General features: G+C 39.5%; 1 protein-coding gene across 4 annotated transcripts in view; it reads right to left on the reverse strand.

Annotated features, from left to right (window-relative positions):
- Positions 1–1,997: 1,997 nt before the first annotated feature.
- The window catches only part of TRIM36 (tripartite motif containing 36), a 43,497-nt gene continuing 26,981 nt past the window's right edge, over positions 1,998–18,513 (reverse strand). For 2 of the 4 annotated variants that reach the window (XM_027552618.1, XM_027552620.1), the window contains exons 6-11: positions 16,641–16,736; positions 13,222–13,475; positions 12,866–12,990; positions 9,068–9,358; positions 5,661–5,958; positions 1,998–4,071 (exon numbers count right to left, since the gene is read on the reverse strand). In XM_027552618.1, the coding sequence (XP_027408419.1) occupies positions 3,717–4,071; positions 5,661–5,958; positions 9,068–9,358; positions 12,866–12,990; positions 13,222–13,475; positions 16,641–16,736 (1,419 nt within the window). In that variant the 3' untranslated portion in view covers positions 1,998–3,716. The remainder of the gene's footprint in view (positions 4,072–5,660; positions 5,959–9,067; positions 9,359–12,865; positions 12,991–13,221; positions 13,476–16,640; positions 16,737–18,513) is intronic. The other 2 variants (XM_027552619.1, XM_027552622.1) reach the window with 2 other exon arrangements.

The following is an 18,513-nucleotide window of genomic DNA, read 5'->3' on the forward strand; positions in this document are numbered from 1 at the left end:
TTCTCCCCCAAAGACAACAACCTCCTTCCGGCTCTGCCCATTCCTCTCCCCCTACACCACCCCCTCCACAACCACCACAGACCCGGTCACCCCACTTCTGCCCCAGGAAGACTCCCGCGGTGAGCATCTCCAGAGGGCACCAGCGGCGGCCAGTCAGGCCTGGTCAGTAGGCAGCCCAGCAGATCCAGAGGACGGTATGTCTTCCTCCCCTCCCCGCCTGGCACCCACCCGTGCTGACAGCTGCCTCCGTGGCAACCCTCCCTTCCCAGTCTCCCTCTCCCTGGGATCTAGGAACACTATTTCCCCTTGTCCTCCTTGCTCTAGATGTGGTAATGGCTTTAAGCTGTGGCTAGCCCGTGCCAGCCATCTCACGACTTTAAGGCTGCCCGTATCTCTAAGCAACTCTTCCATTAACTTCTTTTCAATTGAACCAGCTAGGGCAATTCTATTACCAGCCAGAACTCTATTATCTCAAAGCCTTTTTGCAGTTCACGTTCACTATACCTAACATGCTCAGCACTCAGCCCTTGGTACACCGACCAGCTCCTGGAGATCAAGTGTCAGACTCCTATCACCCTCCTCAGAGGGGCTTCCCTGACCACAAATCAAGTGTTAGCTCCCACCTCCAGCACCCCCTTGGTCCCTTTCATTTTTATCATCTCTCCTTCCTAGAAAGTAGGCTCCTAAAGGCAGGAACCTAACCAGACTGTCTCGTTCACTTTTTACCCATTACACAGCACAGCGTCTAATAAGAGCAGGAGTCCAAGACTTCTGTGAAATGACGTAGTTCCAAGTCAAACTTGGAAAAAAAGTCCTTCAAGTTTAATTCAAGTCCCAAGACACCCTCCAATTCTTATGCGATGTTATTCCCATAAGCAGGTAAAACTCATTTAAAATGAATGCAAATCTGTCTGGTGGAACATCATTTCTTAAGAGTGTTCCTACCCACAACACTAGTTCACGACTGCTTCCTGTAGCAATCCAAAGACTGATTCTATTTCCACACAGTGTGCATTCTCAGGGGCTATCAGATGACGGGGGCTATTAGAAGAGTAACAGGTTCAGATGGTGTTCAATCCCCCAGAAATAGTCTGATTTCTACTACTTTCAAGAAAGCAGTTGTGAATATGAGAATGAAGTTATTACACACTATTATAGGGTTATTTGTGAATATACTCTTATTTATTTTAAAATTAAGACCCATCAACCATGAGTAACAATTCACTGCGATTCAGACTTAACTATACCAGAGCCTCATAACCGAAGAGTATAAATGTGACGGAGGGGCTGCTCATCTGAAAAATACCTGACCTAGTATAGATCAAAGAAGAAATATAATGGGACTTCTCTGGTGGTTCAGTGGTTAAGAAAGTGCCTTCCAGTGCCGGGGACTTGGGTTTGCTTCCAGGTCAGGGAACAGACCCCACACGCCAGGGACCTTAAGCCCACGTGGCACGGCTGTGGAAACCTGTGTGCTCCAGGGCCTGTGAGCCACGTCAGGAGAAATGCCCACGTGCCACCCCGAAGAACCAGAGCAGTCAGAAACAATAGATAACTTTTAAAATAGAAATATTAGACCAACTGATCAGTTTAGACAGTTCATCCTTCAACAACACAGGTTTAAACGGCATGGGTCCACTTACAATGGATTTTTTTTCAGTGAACACATTCCATGGTACTATACAATCCCCGGTCGGTTGGGTTCTTAGACGTAGAACCGAGGATGCAAAAGGTCGATCATAAAGTTATACTGGGATTTTCAACTGCATACAGAGTGGACTCCCCCCTAATTCTGCATTATTCAAGAGTCCCTGTTGATGTTAAGCTTTTCTAATGATCACTTCCACAAGAATTAAAGCTAGCAAAAGCCCAAAATAATTTTAAATAGAACTTTACCTCTAGGTTAATATATTCAGTCAAACATCTTTTCATACACTGCTTCTATTCTCCATGTAAACACACTGAGAACTCCTGGAATGCAAACTTCAATAATGACATTTGACTTACTTTTAATTTTTATTAAAAATGAAAGAAGTTCAAGAGAACAATTATATGCAACTATACAATGTTTTATATCCCTTTATAAATCCAGCTTTCTTATCCCTATTAAAGCTTTATATTTAAAATGTCTACATGCTACGCACGGCACAGGCTGGAGACTATCAGACATTACCGTACATGTGATGTTAGCGGCTTTATTGCACAGCGACCCGCATAACACCGCGTATTTGTTCAGTTCAGCCTACGTCATAGATTGCCATTCATAGGTGGGAAAGGAACAAAGCTTCCTAAACACTGAAACTCTCCATGATATTTCCTTCTTGGGTCTGGGGGAAAAGGTACTAATTTAGTGTTACCAACCTGAATAACAGATTTCCATTAATATATGTATATAACAACAACGAAAAAGCCAGAGCTAAGAGTTTTGGTTAGTCAATTAAAATGTATGAAAAGAATTCCGAAATGATTAACGCTAAATATACTTAACGGTCTTAGTTTCTGAATACGCTAACTTTAAAAAAACTAACCAGTTTAAATAAAACCACCCAAGAAAGAGTATCTTTCAAAAATGAGGATAAAATTTAGATAAAATGTAATTCTTCAAAGAACTTTCGACTTTTAAGAAGGGTATACACAGTCATTATGATTTCAGTTATTATTTCTAAACAAATCTATACTTTTATTTCCTTATATAATAAATACCTATTACCAATGAGCCATAGAAAATGCCATACAACTGACCAGATAGTTACTTCACATTTTATAACATATTTAATGACACTGAAAATATATTGTGAACTTTTCAAATATGTAAACATAAACCAGGACAATCTGATATGTAATATTTGTGTCCCAAAATGAAAATTACAAAACACAAAAAACAAAAGAATGGCATCATTATTGTCACTAGTATTTATGAAAAATAAATATTGATATAAGCTCAAATATGCTCACAGAGTAACTAAAAAAAAAAAAAAAATTGAAGAAAAAAGTTTCCCAAAAAATCATATGAAGTGAAAAGCTTCATGTGTTAGCCAAGAATTCTGTGTTTCCTGCAATAAATCATGTTTCTTACACATGCAAGTACAGGCATTACCAGCCAAGAAAACTCTAAGATGTCCTTACAGTTTGTGGTCTCAGAAGAAAACAAACAGTAGTATTCATTTTCTAGGCAATATATTCTTAAATACATAATTTTCCATTTAAATATACTACTATTTCTATGGCCTTTTTCGTTTTATCTATCTATACCTTTGTTTTCCTATTAAAAACAAATGCACAACACCATGCTTAGTACTACTTTCTATCCATAAGGCATTTAAAAAATATCTTCTGTGAGGACATAAACATGATACAAAAATGAAAACCAAACACAAAAGAAGAGTAATAAATACTTTGGGATCCCTTCCCCCCAGCCCAAAACAAGGAATGTCTAAGTATCAGCAACACAAGCTGATACAAATAAATTAGATTTCCTGTGCATAAAAAAGAAAAGTCCAGTTACCCATCTCAGTGTTAACTAAGAAAGAACGTCTCTCCCCGGCATTTGTGAAAGGCAGAAAGGCTGCTTAGGTTTTCTGTGTTTGAAGAAGAAACAGACACAAAAAATAAGTGTGGTGACACAACGCTCAGATGATATATAATTAGTTACGGAGGCTAACCCCGAGGCACTACTCTGCTCACAGTTTTCATCCTAAATCACATCAGATGTGTGACTACATGTTCTCTTGGTACTCTAGGTACTTCGCTGTGATGGATTCTTCGAGCTGGATTCCTCCACTGCCCATCAGGGCAAACGCTGGATACATCGTATGCGAGCAGTCCACCTGGCGCTCATAGAGGCATTTCATGTGATCCATGTCATAGAAAGCCACTTTGCCTTTATCATAGTCGAGGAAAACTCCTATACTTGTTGGCATGGGAAGAACTCTATTTTCAGGTTCATTAGAAGAAGTAGGTGACTTGGGAATAAAGACTTTCTTCATACCTATAGTAACCAACGTAAAGGGCTGCGAAGAATCGACACAGGCGTCCTCACTGCCGCTGTCGTGCCCGCTGTCCTGCTCGTACCTAAAACACAGCACAGACAGAGCAGGATCTCACCTGCATCATCATCCGAAGGCCTGCAAGTCGCTTCAGAACATTTTCACCAGATGATATACATTGAGTTCAATTAAAATCAATCGTAACTGCTTTTACATCAAAACCTTTCTGCTAAACCATAATCAGTTAGAAACATAAGGACTACACAGTGTCACTTAGAATTACACCACAGACTCAGACCCAAATTCTGTCATAAAGTATCACCCATTTTTACCTATATATATATAAACAAACAGATGAGAAGTTAAAAATAATTAGTAATTTTGGCCTATCAAAAATAAAGCAGGGGAGGATGAAATGGAAGGGGCTTGACAAATATTGAATATTTATAGCATAAAATCATATATAAGAAAACAGAAACCAACACAGATCTCCTAATCCAAAAACTTTATCAGACTATGTAAAATAAATGGGCACTACAAAATAAAGCAGGAGAAAAAAGCATGTTTCATTCTGCTGCTAAGAACTGTTATTTCCTGGTTGGGATTTTCTACATGGCTCTATGATGCAAGCAAGCATCATGAAGAGTTTTAGTCTCCTTTGATTATAAAACAGTAAAACTTTAAAGAAAATTTTGATACAAAGTTCCTTCCACTTTTCCCCGTGCAGGGTGCTTCTTATGTTAGTACACTTGTGAGCACAGGACATCAACCATTTCCATCAGGTCTTTTCACTTCTAGTATTTCTCATGTTGTAAACTTTTTTAACATTGTTAATAAATTACCAAGTAGACAGCCACTGTGTTTAAGAAACTATTTCCATATTGCAATTTTCACTATTGTTTCAATTTCTTATCTTAGGGCAACAAGTTTTTCCTGTCACTCAGATTGTTACTCTGGGATTTCTGTAGACGTAAGTGATCAAAAACTGTCTGTCTGGACTAGTTCACACTACATCATGTAACACAACTAAACTGTACAGAACATTAAATAGTCACTCTCAAGTAACTAAAATTCTTTGCCATGGGAGCATGTTTACCGTGACCAAATTTTTAAAGTACTTATAGGACTGTTTAAAGAAACTGTATCCATTTAGCACCAATTGTGAAATATGGCATTTAGAGGCAAAGGGAATGGCAACCAACTCCAGTACTCTTGCCTGGAGAACCCCATGGAACAAAGAGGCTGGAGGGCTACAGTCCATGGGGTCGCAAAGAGTCGGACACGACTGAGCAACTAAAATAAATAAAAAACATTTATGCAATTTTATTTATAATTAAGAGAACTGATATGAAAGCCTTTGAATATTCTAAATTGCGAAGCTATACCATAATCAAGAGGTGTACCCAAAAAAGACTTGTTTCCTCACAGCATTAGAATTTAACTGCTAAAGCTCATTAGTCACTGTGATACAAGACGACGTGACATCTTTTCTTAGCCAGCCACATAAGCACAGCCAAAACCTCTGAATCTGAGAAAGGCATCCTCTACATACTAAATACTCTAAATGCAGGAAGTAAATCCAAGTCCACTTTCAGGCTTGCCGTGCTAAACCAGGATATTTACATTTTACAGAATTAAAGAATTATCAAGCTCTAGATCAATAAAAGACTCTACCTTGGACTAACTGCGTCCCGGGGAGACCGGAGCCATTCTTGCAGTTTGTCACTGGAAGCGACGCCCGCTTTCACCAGGTATGAGTACGGCTCCACACGGAAGGCCCAGAAATGCTTCCCTTTAGTAATCCCAACATCTCCGATAATGTAGTCTAAGCTGGTGTAATAACCCACTTGGATCCGCTCCGCAGCAAGCAGAAGGTTAAAGCCAGCTCTGCTCTCCACACGGTCTCTCTTCAAGTTCAGCAGGAGGTGTTCATTATTATAGCCGCATTTTTCATCAAAGAGGAAACTGAAAACTGCAAACAGAGCTTAAAATTAGCCTGCAAATTATTTATTAGCATTTCTACACTCTATGGTTAAATTTAACAGGCTTTCAAACAGAAATTACTAAAAAGAGATAGGAGGAAGAATATTATCCTACCCTATTCACAAACCAAAACCCCAACTCAGAAACGATTTCCAGCAAATTCTCTGTACCTGAAAATTTTCAGTAATTTCAAAGTGGAAGAAACATTTTCAATGTAGGAGAAATTTATGAATGTAGCTCCTTGGAATAGATACAGCAAACCTAAACACCTTATACTACTGAATCTGTTCTTTTTTTATCCCTAAAATAAGGGGTTGTATATTTTCAAAAATATCTGCATGTTTTCTTAAAATTTATTCCAAATTTTATCTTTAAGTTAGTCACAGTCATGTCCGACTCTTTGCAATTCCATGGACTGCAGCCTTTCCTGCTCCTCTGTCTATGGAATTTTCCAGGCAAGAATACCGGAGTGGGTTGCCATTTCCTTCTTCAGGGGATCTTCCTGACCCGGGGATTAAACCCAGGTCTCCTGCATTGGAGGCAGATTCTTTCCCAACCAAGACACTAGGGAAGCCCAAATTTTACAAATACAGAAAATATTAGCAATTTTAATAAGGTCTTCTCCTTACCAATCAAGATAGCAGACACAAGAAAGTGTTTTGCTTTAAAAAAAAAAAAAAAAAGCATAAGCTTTGGGTTCAGAGACACCTGGGTTTGAATTCCTAGCTCAAACATTTAACTGGAGCTTAACCTAAACTTTAATTTCCTCAACTGCAGAATGGAGACAACACTACTCTCCTAAGCCTATCAACTTAAACCCATTAAGCCTAACATTCATTGGCGGCTAGCCCGGAAAGTGGAAACATCCCAAATGCCCGTCAACAGATGAACGCACAAAGAAAATGTGGTGTCAACTTCAAGTTAGCACTTGCCACTGGCACTTGCCGTCTATCTCTGCAAGGATTAAATCATGTGCTGCTGCAGCTGCCGGTTTTCAACACCCCTGAAATGAGTTCAGGGTGGAGAGCAGAAATGAGGCCCTCGGTGCAGGGGGCGGGCGGGGAGGGCAGACTGGCAGGACTGCTCTATTTTCAGGAGCCTAGTTTATGAGCCCAGTTCTTGTTATCGCCTCCTATCTAAAAAAGCACTAAAATCCTTCATGGTGACGACTGCTCCTTGTAACTAGCAGAAACCTTCTGAAAAATAAAAAAATATGTGCTTGATTGCACGGATTCTCCCTTCACCAAAATCATACATGTGTTGACCTTCCCCTCTGCCTCTTTGGAGCAGTTTCTCAGAGCTGTCTGAGTGGCTGCTTTCCCAGACTGCAGTCCTCATTTTGCCCCCAATAACACTCTCACATTGGGCTTTTTTTTTTTTTAAGTTGACAGTGGGATATACATGCAATGGAATACCATTCAACCTAAAAAAGTTAGGAAATTCTGATAGGTGCCACAACATGAAGGAAGCTTGAAAATAAAAGCCAGTCACAAAAGGATTATGCAAATCCATTCACACACGAGGTACTTAGAAGAGGCAGATTCATAGAGGCAGAGGCAGAAGGAAGGCTGGATGGAGGGGTTACCATGTAATGGATGCAGTATTGATTTGGAAAAATGAAAAAGTTCCAGAGACTATAATGATGGGTGCACAGAATGTACTTAATGCCACTGATGCATCCAGTTAAAAATAGCTAAAATGGCAAATTTTAACATTCAGTCATGTCTGACTCTTTGCGACCCCATGGACTGTAGCCCGCCAGGCTCCTCTGTCCATGGGGCTTCTCCAGGCGAGGAAAGTGGAGTGGGCTGCCATGTTGCTAACAAGCTAAAACCATTTTCCGTGAATGAGATCTGACCAGTCTTCCCGGTTTGTCCTGGCATGACAACTCACGCTTGCTTTCAATCTCAAATGTCTCCCAGTTTGCAAAATAAATTTAGATGGTCAGCCTATTCATATGGCTTCTCCCAGAGAAAAGGAAGACAGCTTTTAATGTTCCCCCTCCTCTACCCTCCTCCACTTCGTCACTGAAAACAGCAGCTGCTTTCAGGTTTCTTTTTCCTTCCGCTTTCAGTCAGACTAGAAAATAAAGTGGAAACTGCATAAACCATAAAATATTTACTTAATACTTGTAAATGCACCCTAAAACTCTCTTATGGATATTATTAAAGTTCAAGAAAAGTACTTTTAGCCAACCTTATGCATTTGGTTGTTGTTTTTTCTTAATTAGCTACAATATACATGAAAAACAAAGAGTGAATAGCACACCCTGGACAAAACGGCAAGGAAGGGCAGAGTGCACAAAATATGGGTACATAAGCCACTAAAATGGGCAGGCGCGATGGGGTCTAAAAGCCAAGTGAAGAAACGTCTAAGGGCAAAATGATTTCCTGGTCACCAGGATGAGCATAACTCTGCTTCTATACGTCCCTTATCCGTGGAAACACTGTAGTGAACATCAACTAACCTGTAAGTCATTCTCATTCTATAAAAATGTACAGGCCTTGTTTAAGTAGTATCGGTGGTTACCAGGTTGGAAAGGAGAGGCAGTGCTGGGTAGAAGGAGCTCTCAGTGTGGGGGGAAGGGGAAGGAGGGCTATCCATGTGGCTTTAATATGTGCCTTCCATCCCCATGGGCTGGTAATCACTGGGTTAGAAAAGCCAGACAAGTCAGAATTAGGTTAACTAAAATTATACTTCATGTTATCATACCAATAAATTTCTAAAATATCTACCCAGATCCTATGCTAATAGAGATCTCTATAAACTGATCAAAAAATAGAATTATACTATATAAAACTTGTAAGGTAGCATTTACACTATTTTAATTCCAAATTAATAACCCTACACATTCAAATGTCATGTTATTCTGTATCTGTTATCAGTTAGAAGTCTAATCCTATTCTCAGCCTGCATGGTAAAATTCAAGTATTCATTCTATTTCTAAATCCTAGCTGGATATAGAATCTACTTTTCTAGAATCTTTTACAAATGAGAGGTGGCTTTAATGTAGGTCTGCACAGACACATCAGCAGGTTTATTTTTTATCATGGTCTCTTCCAACTGTACGCTTTTCTTATCCCCAGTATTCACACTACCTGGAGCTGGAGGAGTATGAAGAATCAGTTCTCTGCTGCAAGGACTGCAGATGGAACCCTTGTAGGCTCTTACTCTGAAAGCATAGTTACAATTACTCTCCAGATCGGAAATAACTTTACTTGTGCCAGACACTTCTATCTCATTCCAAGACAACATTTCTTCATCTCGATTAATCTTGCGATATTCAAGGACATAGCTATCAGCTTTATCCTTTTCTGGATGGTGCCAATTTATCAAAGCATTGTTATAAACTTTGCTCTGTTCCTCATTGATCTCTGGCACATCTACACCTGAAAGAATTATAAAACAGAAAACAATATTAAACTATTATTTCAGAACCTTTATTTTTTTCCTCAGTAAAAATGATTTATTGACAAAAACTAAAGGATTTCTCTGTTGTCCAAGAACTTTCTGTATTTATAATAAGGTGTATAAGTAAAAGAATAATTCCTACAAATACAACAACACAGATGGACTCCGAGGACAGGCTCAATGAAGCGAGCAGGACACAGAAAGACCAATGCTCATGTCATGATCCCACTTATGTGAGGTATCTACAAGGGCCAAATTCATGAAATCAAAGACTGGAATGGTGGTTACCAGGAGCTGGGGGGCAGGGAGAAATGTGTGCTTATTAATAGACAGGCATAAAGTTTCAGTTAAGCAAGATGAATAAGCTCTAGAGATCTGCTGTACACCCTGTGACGATAGACAACAAAACCACATTCTGTATCAAAAATTTAAGAGGGTGGATCTCAGGATAAGTTTTGTTACAATAAAATTTTAAAAGAAAAGTAATAAATAAAATAGAGATTTTCAAAGTGTATATTTATGTTTAAAACTGAAAGGGGAAAGAAAAATGAAAAATAAGACAAAATTAGTAAAACAATTTTAGCTTTCCATATTAATTCTGCTGCTGCTGCTAAGTTGCTTCAGTCATGTCCAACTCTATGCGACCCCATAGACAGCAGCCCACCAGGCTCCCCCATCCCTGGGATTCTCCAGGCAAGAACACTGGAGTGGGGTGCCATTTAATGTCATAAATCAAAATTTTTAACCATATACCTTTCAATGCCCATTTACTGAAATAACAACCCTGGATGTGAAATTTCTAATTTCTGTCCTCTTTTAAGTTATTTTAGTAACTTAGTTACTACCTTTAGTAAAAAATCTAAGTTTGGTTAGTATAATAATGTCAAAATGTTATATAATTTCCTTTCATATTATCTTTCTCAGAATTGCAAAGCAATTTAAAATGACTTTTTCTTGGCATTAACAAGATACACATTTTTGTAAGAAAATCAGAAACTACATAAAACACACACACAAATTAAGTAATTCAAAGATTATCACTACAATAATTTTGTATAGCTCCTGCCAGTATTTTTCTCCCAGTGGTATCCCACTATAGCAACACTTAACTATTTTCAGAAACATGTTTCTAATTTTTCACTAAAAATACAATGATAAAAATTTCACAGCTAAATATTTGTGTGTATTCATCATCTTTTCCATAGAATAAATTCCAAACAGCTTAACTGCTTTGGTCATATGGTAAAAATAAGCTGTAAGGGTTACACATGCACACGCACACAGAAACAGACACACGTTTGTATCAAATCACAGAGAAACACGTGAAATGAACAGCAGAAGCTTCCTTTATCCTCCAGCTGCGTACAAGCAATGGACAGCCTAAGTGTGTCTGTGCATGTCTCTGTGCAGTCAAGGGATCTAACAAGTCATCCAAACTACATTTTAAAGTTAAAAAAAAAACAACCATCATGACTGGTATGCCTCACCCTATACCTCTGTTCTTTTCTTTTTTTTTAAACCACAGCTTACTAAAAAAATGTTATGCAGGGAACAGTGAGGAGAGCACCCAGCAGGCGGAAGACGGGTGACCACTTTACATCCTGACCCACAGGTTTTACTGGTTCTGCGTTATGCACTGGCATAGCCTGAGATTACCCAACCTCAATCTCCTCTTTCGAAAGACAATTCCGGGACCCCCTGCCCCAGAGGAGGAAGGACCTTGTACTCCTAAGTAAACAAACAATAACATATATATAAAAAACAATTCAAGTATACATTTTGGGTAAGTATATAGTCAAAAGGAGATTCAGGCACTGACTGGAAGAGAAAGACGGTCATAGTAATAATCCTTCAGTATTTAACTTTTTAACAAGACATATTTCCTTTGACTAAATACAAATCTACACATCTGTATCTACACAATAATTAAGCTTATACTTTTCCAAGGGTTTCCCTTGTAGCTCAGCTGGTAGAGAATCCTCCTGCAATGCAGGCGATTACTGGGTCAGGAAGGTCCCCTGGAAAAGGGATACCCACTCCAGTATTCTTGGGCTTCCCTGGTGGCTCAGATGGTAAAGAATCCGCCTGCAATGCAGGAGACCTGGGTTGGGAAGTCCCCTGGAGGACGGCATGGCAACCCACACCAGTATTCTTGCCTGGACAATCCCCTGGACAGAGGAGCCTGGCGGGCTACAGTCCACGGGGTTGCAGAGTCGGACACAGCTGAGCAACTAAGGACACACACAGATCCTTTTCCAAAGAGTGTAACTGTTCACCATGGAGAGAAGTCTGAAGGAGATGAACAAGACGAGAAGAAAAAGGAACAGACTACCCCCCTACTGGTGAGCTGCAGAACACAAACACAAGCAATCATTAGGGACTGAACCATGCGCCCTAAAATCCACATGGTAAGGTTCTGGCCCCTGGTACTAATACCTCAGAATGTGCCTTTATTTGGAGAGAGGGCTTTTAAACAAGTACCACAGTTAAAATCAGGTCAGTGAGGTGGACCTAGTACAAAATGACTAGTATGACTGGAGTCCTTCTAAGATGAAATCTGGATGCAGATGCGTACAGAGGGAAGACTGTGTGAGAACACAAGGAGAAGACGGCCACCTGCGCTTCAAGGAGAAACCAACCCTGCCAATAGCTTCATCTCAGCCCTCTAGGCTCCCGAATCAGAGAAAACACATTTCTGGTGTTTAAACCACCCAATCAGTGGTGTTTCGTGTCAGCAGCCCTAGCAAACTCATACAGCACTGTAAACGCTTAAACATCTTAGAGTCACCTTTAACCTGGATATACCATTTCCAGGCTTCTGCCCTAGGGAGACTCATACACAGGCACAGAGAAACACTGACTAAGATGTTTGATAGAGCTGTTTACAACAGATAAAAAACAGGAACAGACTGTCGCTCAGTAGGAAAGTTATTTATATAATGGAACAGTAAAGCTAAAATACAGTTGTAAACCAGAACTTCATATATTAACAAATATTTATCCTAAACTTAATTTTTCAAAAAAGCAATTTACCAAAAAAGACACATACAGTGTGATGCCCATTCACACAATGTTTAAAAACATACAAACCAATAGAACCTAGCTTTGGGGCATAAAAACATGGTTATAAAAACATAAATGGCATACAATTTTAGGATAGGAAGGTCTGGGCAACTGAGTTGCTGCTTTATAGTGTCAAGCTGAAGAGAATTTGTGTGTATTCTGCCAAGTCGAGTCCAACTAGTTGTAACCCCCAGAACTGTAGCTCGCCAGGCTCCTTTGTCCACGGGATTTCCCAGGCAAGGATACTGGAGTAGGTTGCCATTTCCTTCTCCAGGAGATCTTCCCGACCCAGAGATCCAACCTGCATCTCCTATACTGGCAGGCGGATTCTTTAGCGCTGAGCCACCAGGAAAGCCCATGTGTCGTCTACACAGTATGATTTCCAACCAAAAAAGCGAAGGTATGCGGATATTAAAACTTACCACTTGAGAAAAAAGATAATTCTCCAAGAAGTTCTGTTTGTTTAGATGTGTTAACAACATAGTCTTCAAAAGAAGTTTGAGCCGCAGGTCTAAAGCTCTTCAAAGACTCTGTAGCTTTCTGTATTCTATAGACAGATATAAAATGTTTTATATAAAAATGATTCTTTAAAAAGGCAAATCAGACTAAACATCTGCAATGAGATTAACTAAAGAAAACTTCACTCAGCACTCGGTTAAGAGTGAAGCAAGAGGTCCTGCACACGGCACAGCATTCCGAAGCCATCAGAGCTACAGCGGAAACTCGGAGCAGTGTTTAATGATGCGGCTAGAGAGATTGTCAGCTCAAATCAAAATACCTGACGTGGAGCTGCTTTGCCGTCTGGACAAAGCAAGACTGATCCGTCTCCTTCAGCACTTCCTGAGCGTACCCCACGAGCCCATTGTTCTCCAGCAGCCCCTGGTACTCTTCCATTTGAGTCTGAAATTTGTCTAATCTTAGTTTCTTAGAAGCATCAATTGCCTTCAAAACAGATGATTTCCTGTCTTCTAGGATTTCAAAGAGCTTTTCAAAATGTATAATTGCATCTTCTTTAGCCCGCTCTCCATTACACTATTGTAAAAGAAGCAAAGCATTAGCTTATCTGCTAAATCCAAATGCCTTTTCATAAGGAGTCAAAATTCAGCACAACAAACCCAAATCCTGGAAGGAAGAAGATTTTGTCTGACACCTTGAAGCTGTCAGAACAATAACTTGACATCAAATACACTTAATGAGGGATGATGAGCAACTTTTAGACACAGTTTGTGATTTTATAATAACTGTATTTCCTTAAGCTTTCAATCTCCAAAGTTCAGCAATAAACAATGTATTCAATGAAATAAAAAGCAACGTTCAATCTGTATATGAAGGAACATAGGCAGAAATTATCTGATTTAACTAAGGACACAGGAAAAAAAAAATCTGCAGTTATTTATTCATTTCTAATTCAAGAAATTTTATTCTTTCTACCATATTCCAATTTTTTAAAAAGGTAACCCACAGATATAAAACTGAAAGAAATTACATTACTAAGATATAAAATTGTAACTTTTCTCTTCAAATTAGTATTAGTGATATATTGGGTTGCCCAACAAGTTCATTTGGGTTTTTCTGTAACATCTTATGCAAAAATCCAAATGAACTTTTCAGACAACCCAGTAACTATAAATAAATTGTAATTTAATTAATACTGATTTAATAACATGTTATGCAAATTAACTTCTTTATTCTTATTTTTCTGTTCTGAAAACTAGGGATAAGAGAGACCATGTAGGCTTTTCTGAAGATTGAGAAAGATTATTCATTAATACATAAATGCATACCTCAATGTCACATATTTTCACCATATACACAGCTGTTCCACTACTTTGCCATAAAATGATCCTCTCTATAAGATGCTTATTGAACATTTTGGATGTCCACAAAATCAGAGATTGACTTGACTTTGGAAATAAGACTGCAAAGCACTTACAAGCACTCATAATACACTCATAACAGCAGCCAACAGTACAGTCTTCGAGAACATTCTTAAAAGCTGACAATATATGGCACAAGTGCACTGTACATTTTTCAGTGGCTTCTGGCCAACATTTATAATGAAAGGAAAGTTTTTCCAGATTTCCTTCTCTTGTTTTCTAACCCCAACAGCCAATCTTTTAAAGGGGGGATGGGAAGAGAGAAAGAAAGTGATGACATTCTGGTAGTTTTTCAGTGACATAGCACATTAAATTCAGAAATATCATTATACACAGGTAAAGAGGAGGCTGTTTCCAGCAAAGTATAATTATAGATAGAAGACAGTGTCGCAATCTTCACCGAGAACAGAGACAAATTTTCTAGTACAGAAGACTCTTACTGATAACCCTACAAATACAGCTTAGGTCAAAGGTACAAAAAATGTTAAATGATGTCTCCAGGATCTCAAGGAGTCAGTGCCTACACGAATACTTAATGCCTGAATTCCTCAGTTTTCAAGCTACTGAATGACAAACTCAAAAATAAGCACTGGATTTCCTTATCTCAGAAGTAAAGGCAGACTTCCCTGGCGGTACAATAGATAAGAGTCCTCCTGGCAATGCAGGGGACGCGGTTTGATCCCTGGTCTAGGAAGAGTCCATATGCCGTGGGGGCACTAAGCGCATGCACCACAAGTACTGAAGCCTGCACGCCCTCGAGCCTGTGCTCCACAACGAGAGGAGCCGCTGCGATGAGAGGCCCCTGCACTGCGCACAAGAGGAGCCCCCGCTCGCCGCAGCGCGACAAAGTCTGCACAGCAGTGGAGACCCAGCACAGCCAAAAATACATTTTAAAGAATAAAGGCAGATGACTGAGAAAACTATGAGGACAAACTTAAAATGACGACAGATACAATCTCTGGGTGGTATGTGCCACCTGCCTGGGTGATAATGTGCCACGTGTTAGGGATTAAACTGTGAAGAGTTTGTCAGTCAGACACAAATATGAAAAACAAAACCCTACCTTTTAAATTACACATAAAACCAACTTACTTAGGATGGTGAAAGCAATCAACAAAATATTAAAAACTAAAGCAATACTGGTAATGTGCTAATTCACCCAATTTTTCAATAATTTAACCCACTTTTAGAAAGTATTTGTTTTAAGATGTAAGTCTCATGCTAGTCAGAATATTTTTATATTTAATTAAAACTTTTAAAGGGATCAAGAGTAAATGACCTTCAATTTATTTCAAATAAAGAAAAGAAAACAGGGATCAAAGTCAGTGAAGAATATTTATAATTTTAAAATAACCTAATTCTATCCTCTTTTGCTATATTTTTAAAATGCTATCAATTTTTCCAATTTTTTACTGAAATATAATATGCAAACAGAAGAATGTACACGTAAGTGTAAGATCACAGAGTCTTTGTGAACACACCCATGTGACCAGCATTCAGACTAAGTAATACTACCAGTATCCCAGAAGCTACCCCATGTAGCCTTTCCGGACACTGGCCCTCCGCCTCTTCAGCAGCTCCTCTCCTGAGCAGCACAGCCTAGTTTCGCCTCTTAGCCTCACACAGCGAGTCCTCCTTTGTGTCTTGCATCTTCCCTTCATATTAGTGCAGGATTTATCTACATCGTTGCCCACAGTTGTAGATATTCATTCATCATTGCTATTTACATTCCACTATTGATGGGCTTTTGAGTGCTTTCCATTTTGTGGCTATTACAAATAACACAGCTACAAAAACCTTTTTCTTATTTTTTTTTTTGCAGCTATGAACATTCTAATACACATCTTTTGGTGAACATATGACAGGTATATATTTAAGAATATCTGGGAAATTTAAATAAACCTAGTCCTATTAACATACAATACATCTTTCAAATGCAATTTGTTAGTTTTGTAAAAAAAAAAATAGATAATTTTGAAAGCTATTATTTTCCTTATGTTGCTACTTTTGAGACATGTCTCAAAAAAAAAAAAAAAAGATAGGTCTCAAAAGTAGCAACATAAGGAAAATAATGTTTTCATCTGTGTTTCAGTATCATTTAATCACTACCTCTATCAGCACTGATCACACAGCATTCCATTCCTTACCTTTGTTTTCCTAGTCCCAGAAAAGCAGGGGTGGAAATCTAATACAACTCTACTCCCAGCTCATAATATACCCTTAGGATTTTATGAATGAATAAATGAATGTCTAGATGAATGAATGAAAAATATGCAAACCTCACCTCTGAAATATAAAAGAAAAGAAAAATATCACTTACCTCTGTTTCTTTCATCAACAAGTTTAGCTCAGAAATTTGACTCTTCACCTGGCTCTCCTTGCCAATAAGGTAATCAATATCCTTTGAAAGCTTCTCCTGTTAGAACGTATCAGAAACACAAATAAGTAGAAAGAGAAGTGGAACAAAGGGCTTGCAGAATTTTCTTAACAGCATCCTCCTCTCTCAACTCTAATGATTACTGTTATTAACCCCGGGTAAACAGTCACTGGCTTTAAGCACACAGGCCCAAAGATACGAGCAATCAGAAGTAGGTTACCTAAAAACACACCAACAAAAAGAGCAGGGTAAAGCACTCAAAAATTCCGAGGCTACAAACTACGTTTTGTTGTCTCCCATCATTACTCCCAGAATGATGCCTCACAAAGCTTCAAAGTAAATAGAAGAGTAGCAATCCAAATAGTGTTTTCTTCCATTAGATTTTACAACACACTCATGAACACTGACGCAGCACACACACAACAGAAAAAAAACAAAGAGCCTTTCAAAATAGTCTGCATGGTCCACCCAGCCTAGATGGTCATTCAACAGCCATACCACATGCAGTGACGAAAACACAGACGTGTAATAGGTAACTTGCAGAGCTTACTGCATAGCTTGTTTATGAAGCAGTCATTCGGCACTGGCACAGTTTACCACAGAGACAGTCACAGGTTTCGATGAGATTACTAGCACAGTCCACAGAACACAGTATGCCCAAAATGGATTGTAAAGCCAACAACCATACCCTGAAGTAAGACGGGCTAAAAAATTACGACAGACAACGTATTCTGAGTCTAAGCAAGACTAAGAAAATCCAGAAAACACCTCGCAAGCTGTAGCCCTGACAGAAGATCTGGGCATTCCTGGTCACAACTGGTGACCAAGGGTTGAAAAGGGTTATTAAGAAGCAGGGCAGAGAATTAAAGCTTTAGGAATGAATCTCCTTCCTATATCATCTTTTTTTTTTTCCCTACTTAGACCATGTTACAGGGTAAGAGAAAGTGTACACAAATCAAAGTAACAGGTCTCTCTGGCAGGACCCACCTTTACAACTCTTTGGGACACCCAGGATCAAACCCAGTGAGTTTCCCTCACGACTCAATAGAGGGAGAGAGGAAAGGCCTGTTAGGTGGAGGAATAAGATTTCTGAGGAATCAGGGCAGGACGGGACCAAGGAGGAAACTGCAGGATGTTAAGGATCAGAAGAGACATTAAAATCTTGTGTCTTAATACAGCATTTTACAGATGAAGAAACCAAAGCGGAACACAAACATGACACAGTAAGAGGCTGAACTGGAAACTTCCTCATGCACACTAACCACGCTGCCACAGGCAGAGGCCCTTCCTCCGCACCAGGCCGTGAGGAAGACGCCAGTTCCTCCAGGACCCCACCCCTGTCTGGCCCAGGTTAGGACCAAACCCACTGAGTGTGAGTGCTGGCACTCTTTTTAGCTACAGCAGCAAAGAAAGGAATTTGGACAATTAAATTGAATTGGACTTAGTTCTAAGTCAACAGATGATGTTAGCAGGGCTAAACAGGCTAGAGGAGCAGAGGGGACAGAATTCAGAAACACGGTCCAAGGTCTGAGCGGTTCCAGTGAGCTGTGATGCTGAGAGCAAGTCCACATCCCACAGCAGCCTTTACCTGAGACAGCTCCAGTCTTCCGAGTCCCCTTAACCCTGGGCAGTCTGTGTTAAGACGAGATCTGTTTTAACCAAGAATCAGTGGCCCGTTTATTCATAAGCCTCCAAAAAGTATATGCAGCAGACACGGATACTAGACACTCTACCTGGGAAGCTCATCTCATCTGGGGAGCAGGTTTAAACCCCTTGGTTCTACTAAGACCCCAGCTCTCCAGGAATGATGAGAAGC

Source organism: Bos indicus x Bos taurus, chromosome 10, assembly GCF_003369695.1.
Source record: "Bos indicus x Bos taurus breed Angus x Brahman F1 hybrid chromosome 10, Bos_hybrid_MaternalHap_v2.0, whole genome shotgun sequence".
Taxonomy (NCBI): domain Eukaryota; kingdom Metazoa; phylum Chordata; class Mammalia; order Artiodactyla; family Bovidae; genus Bos; species Bos indicus x Bos taurus.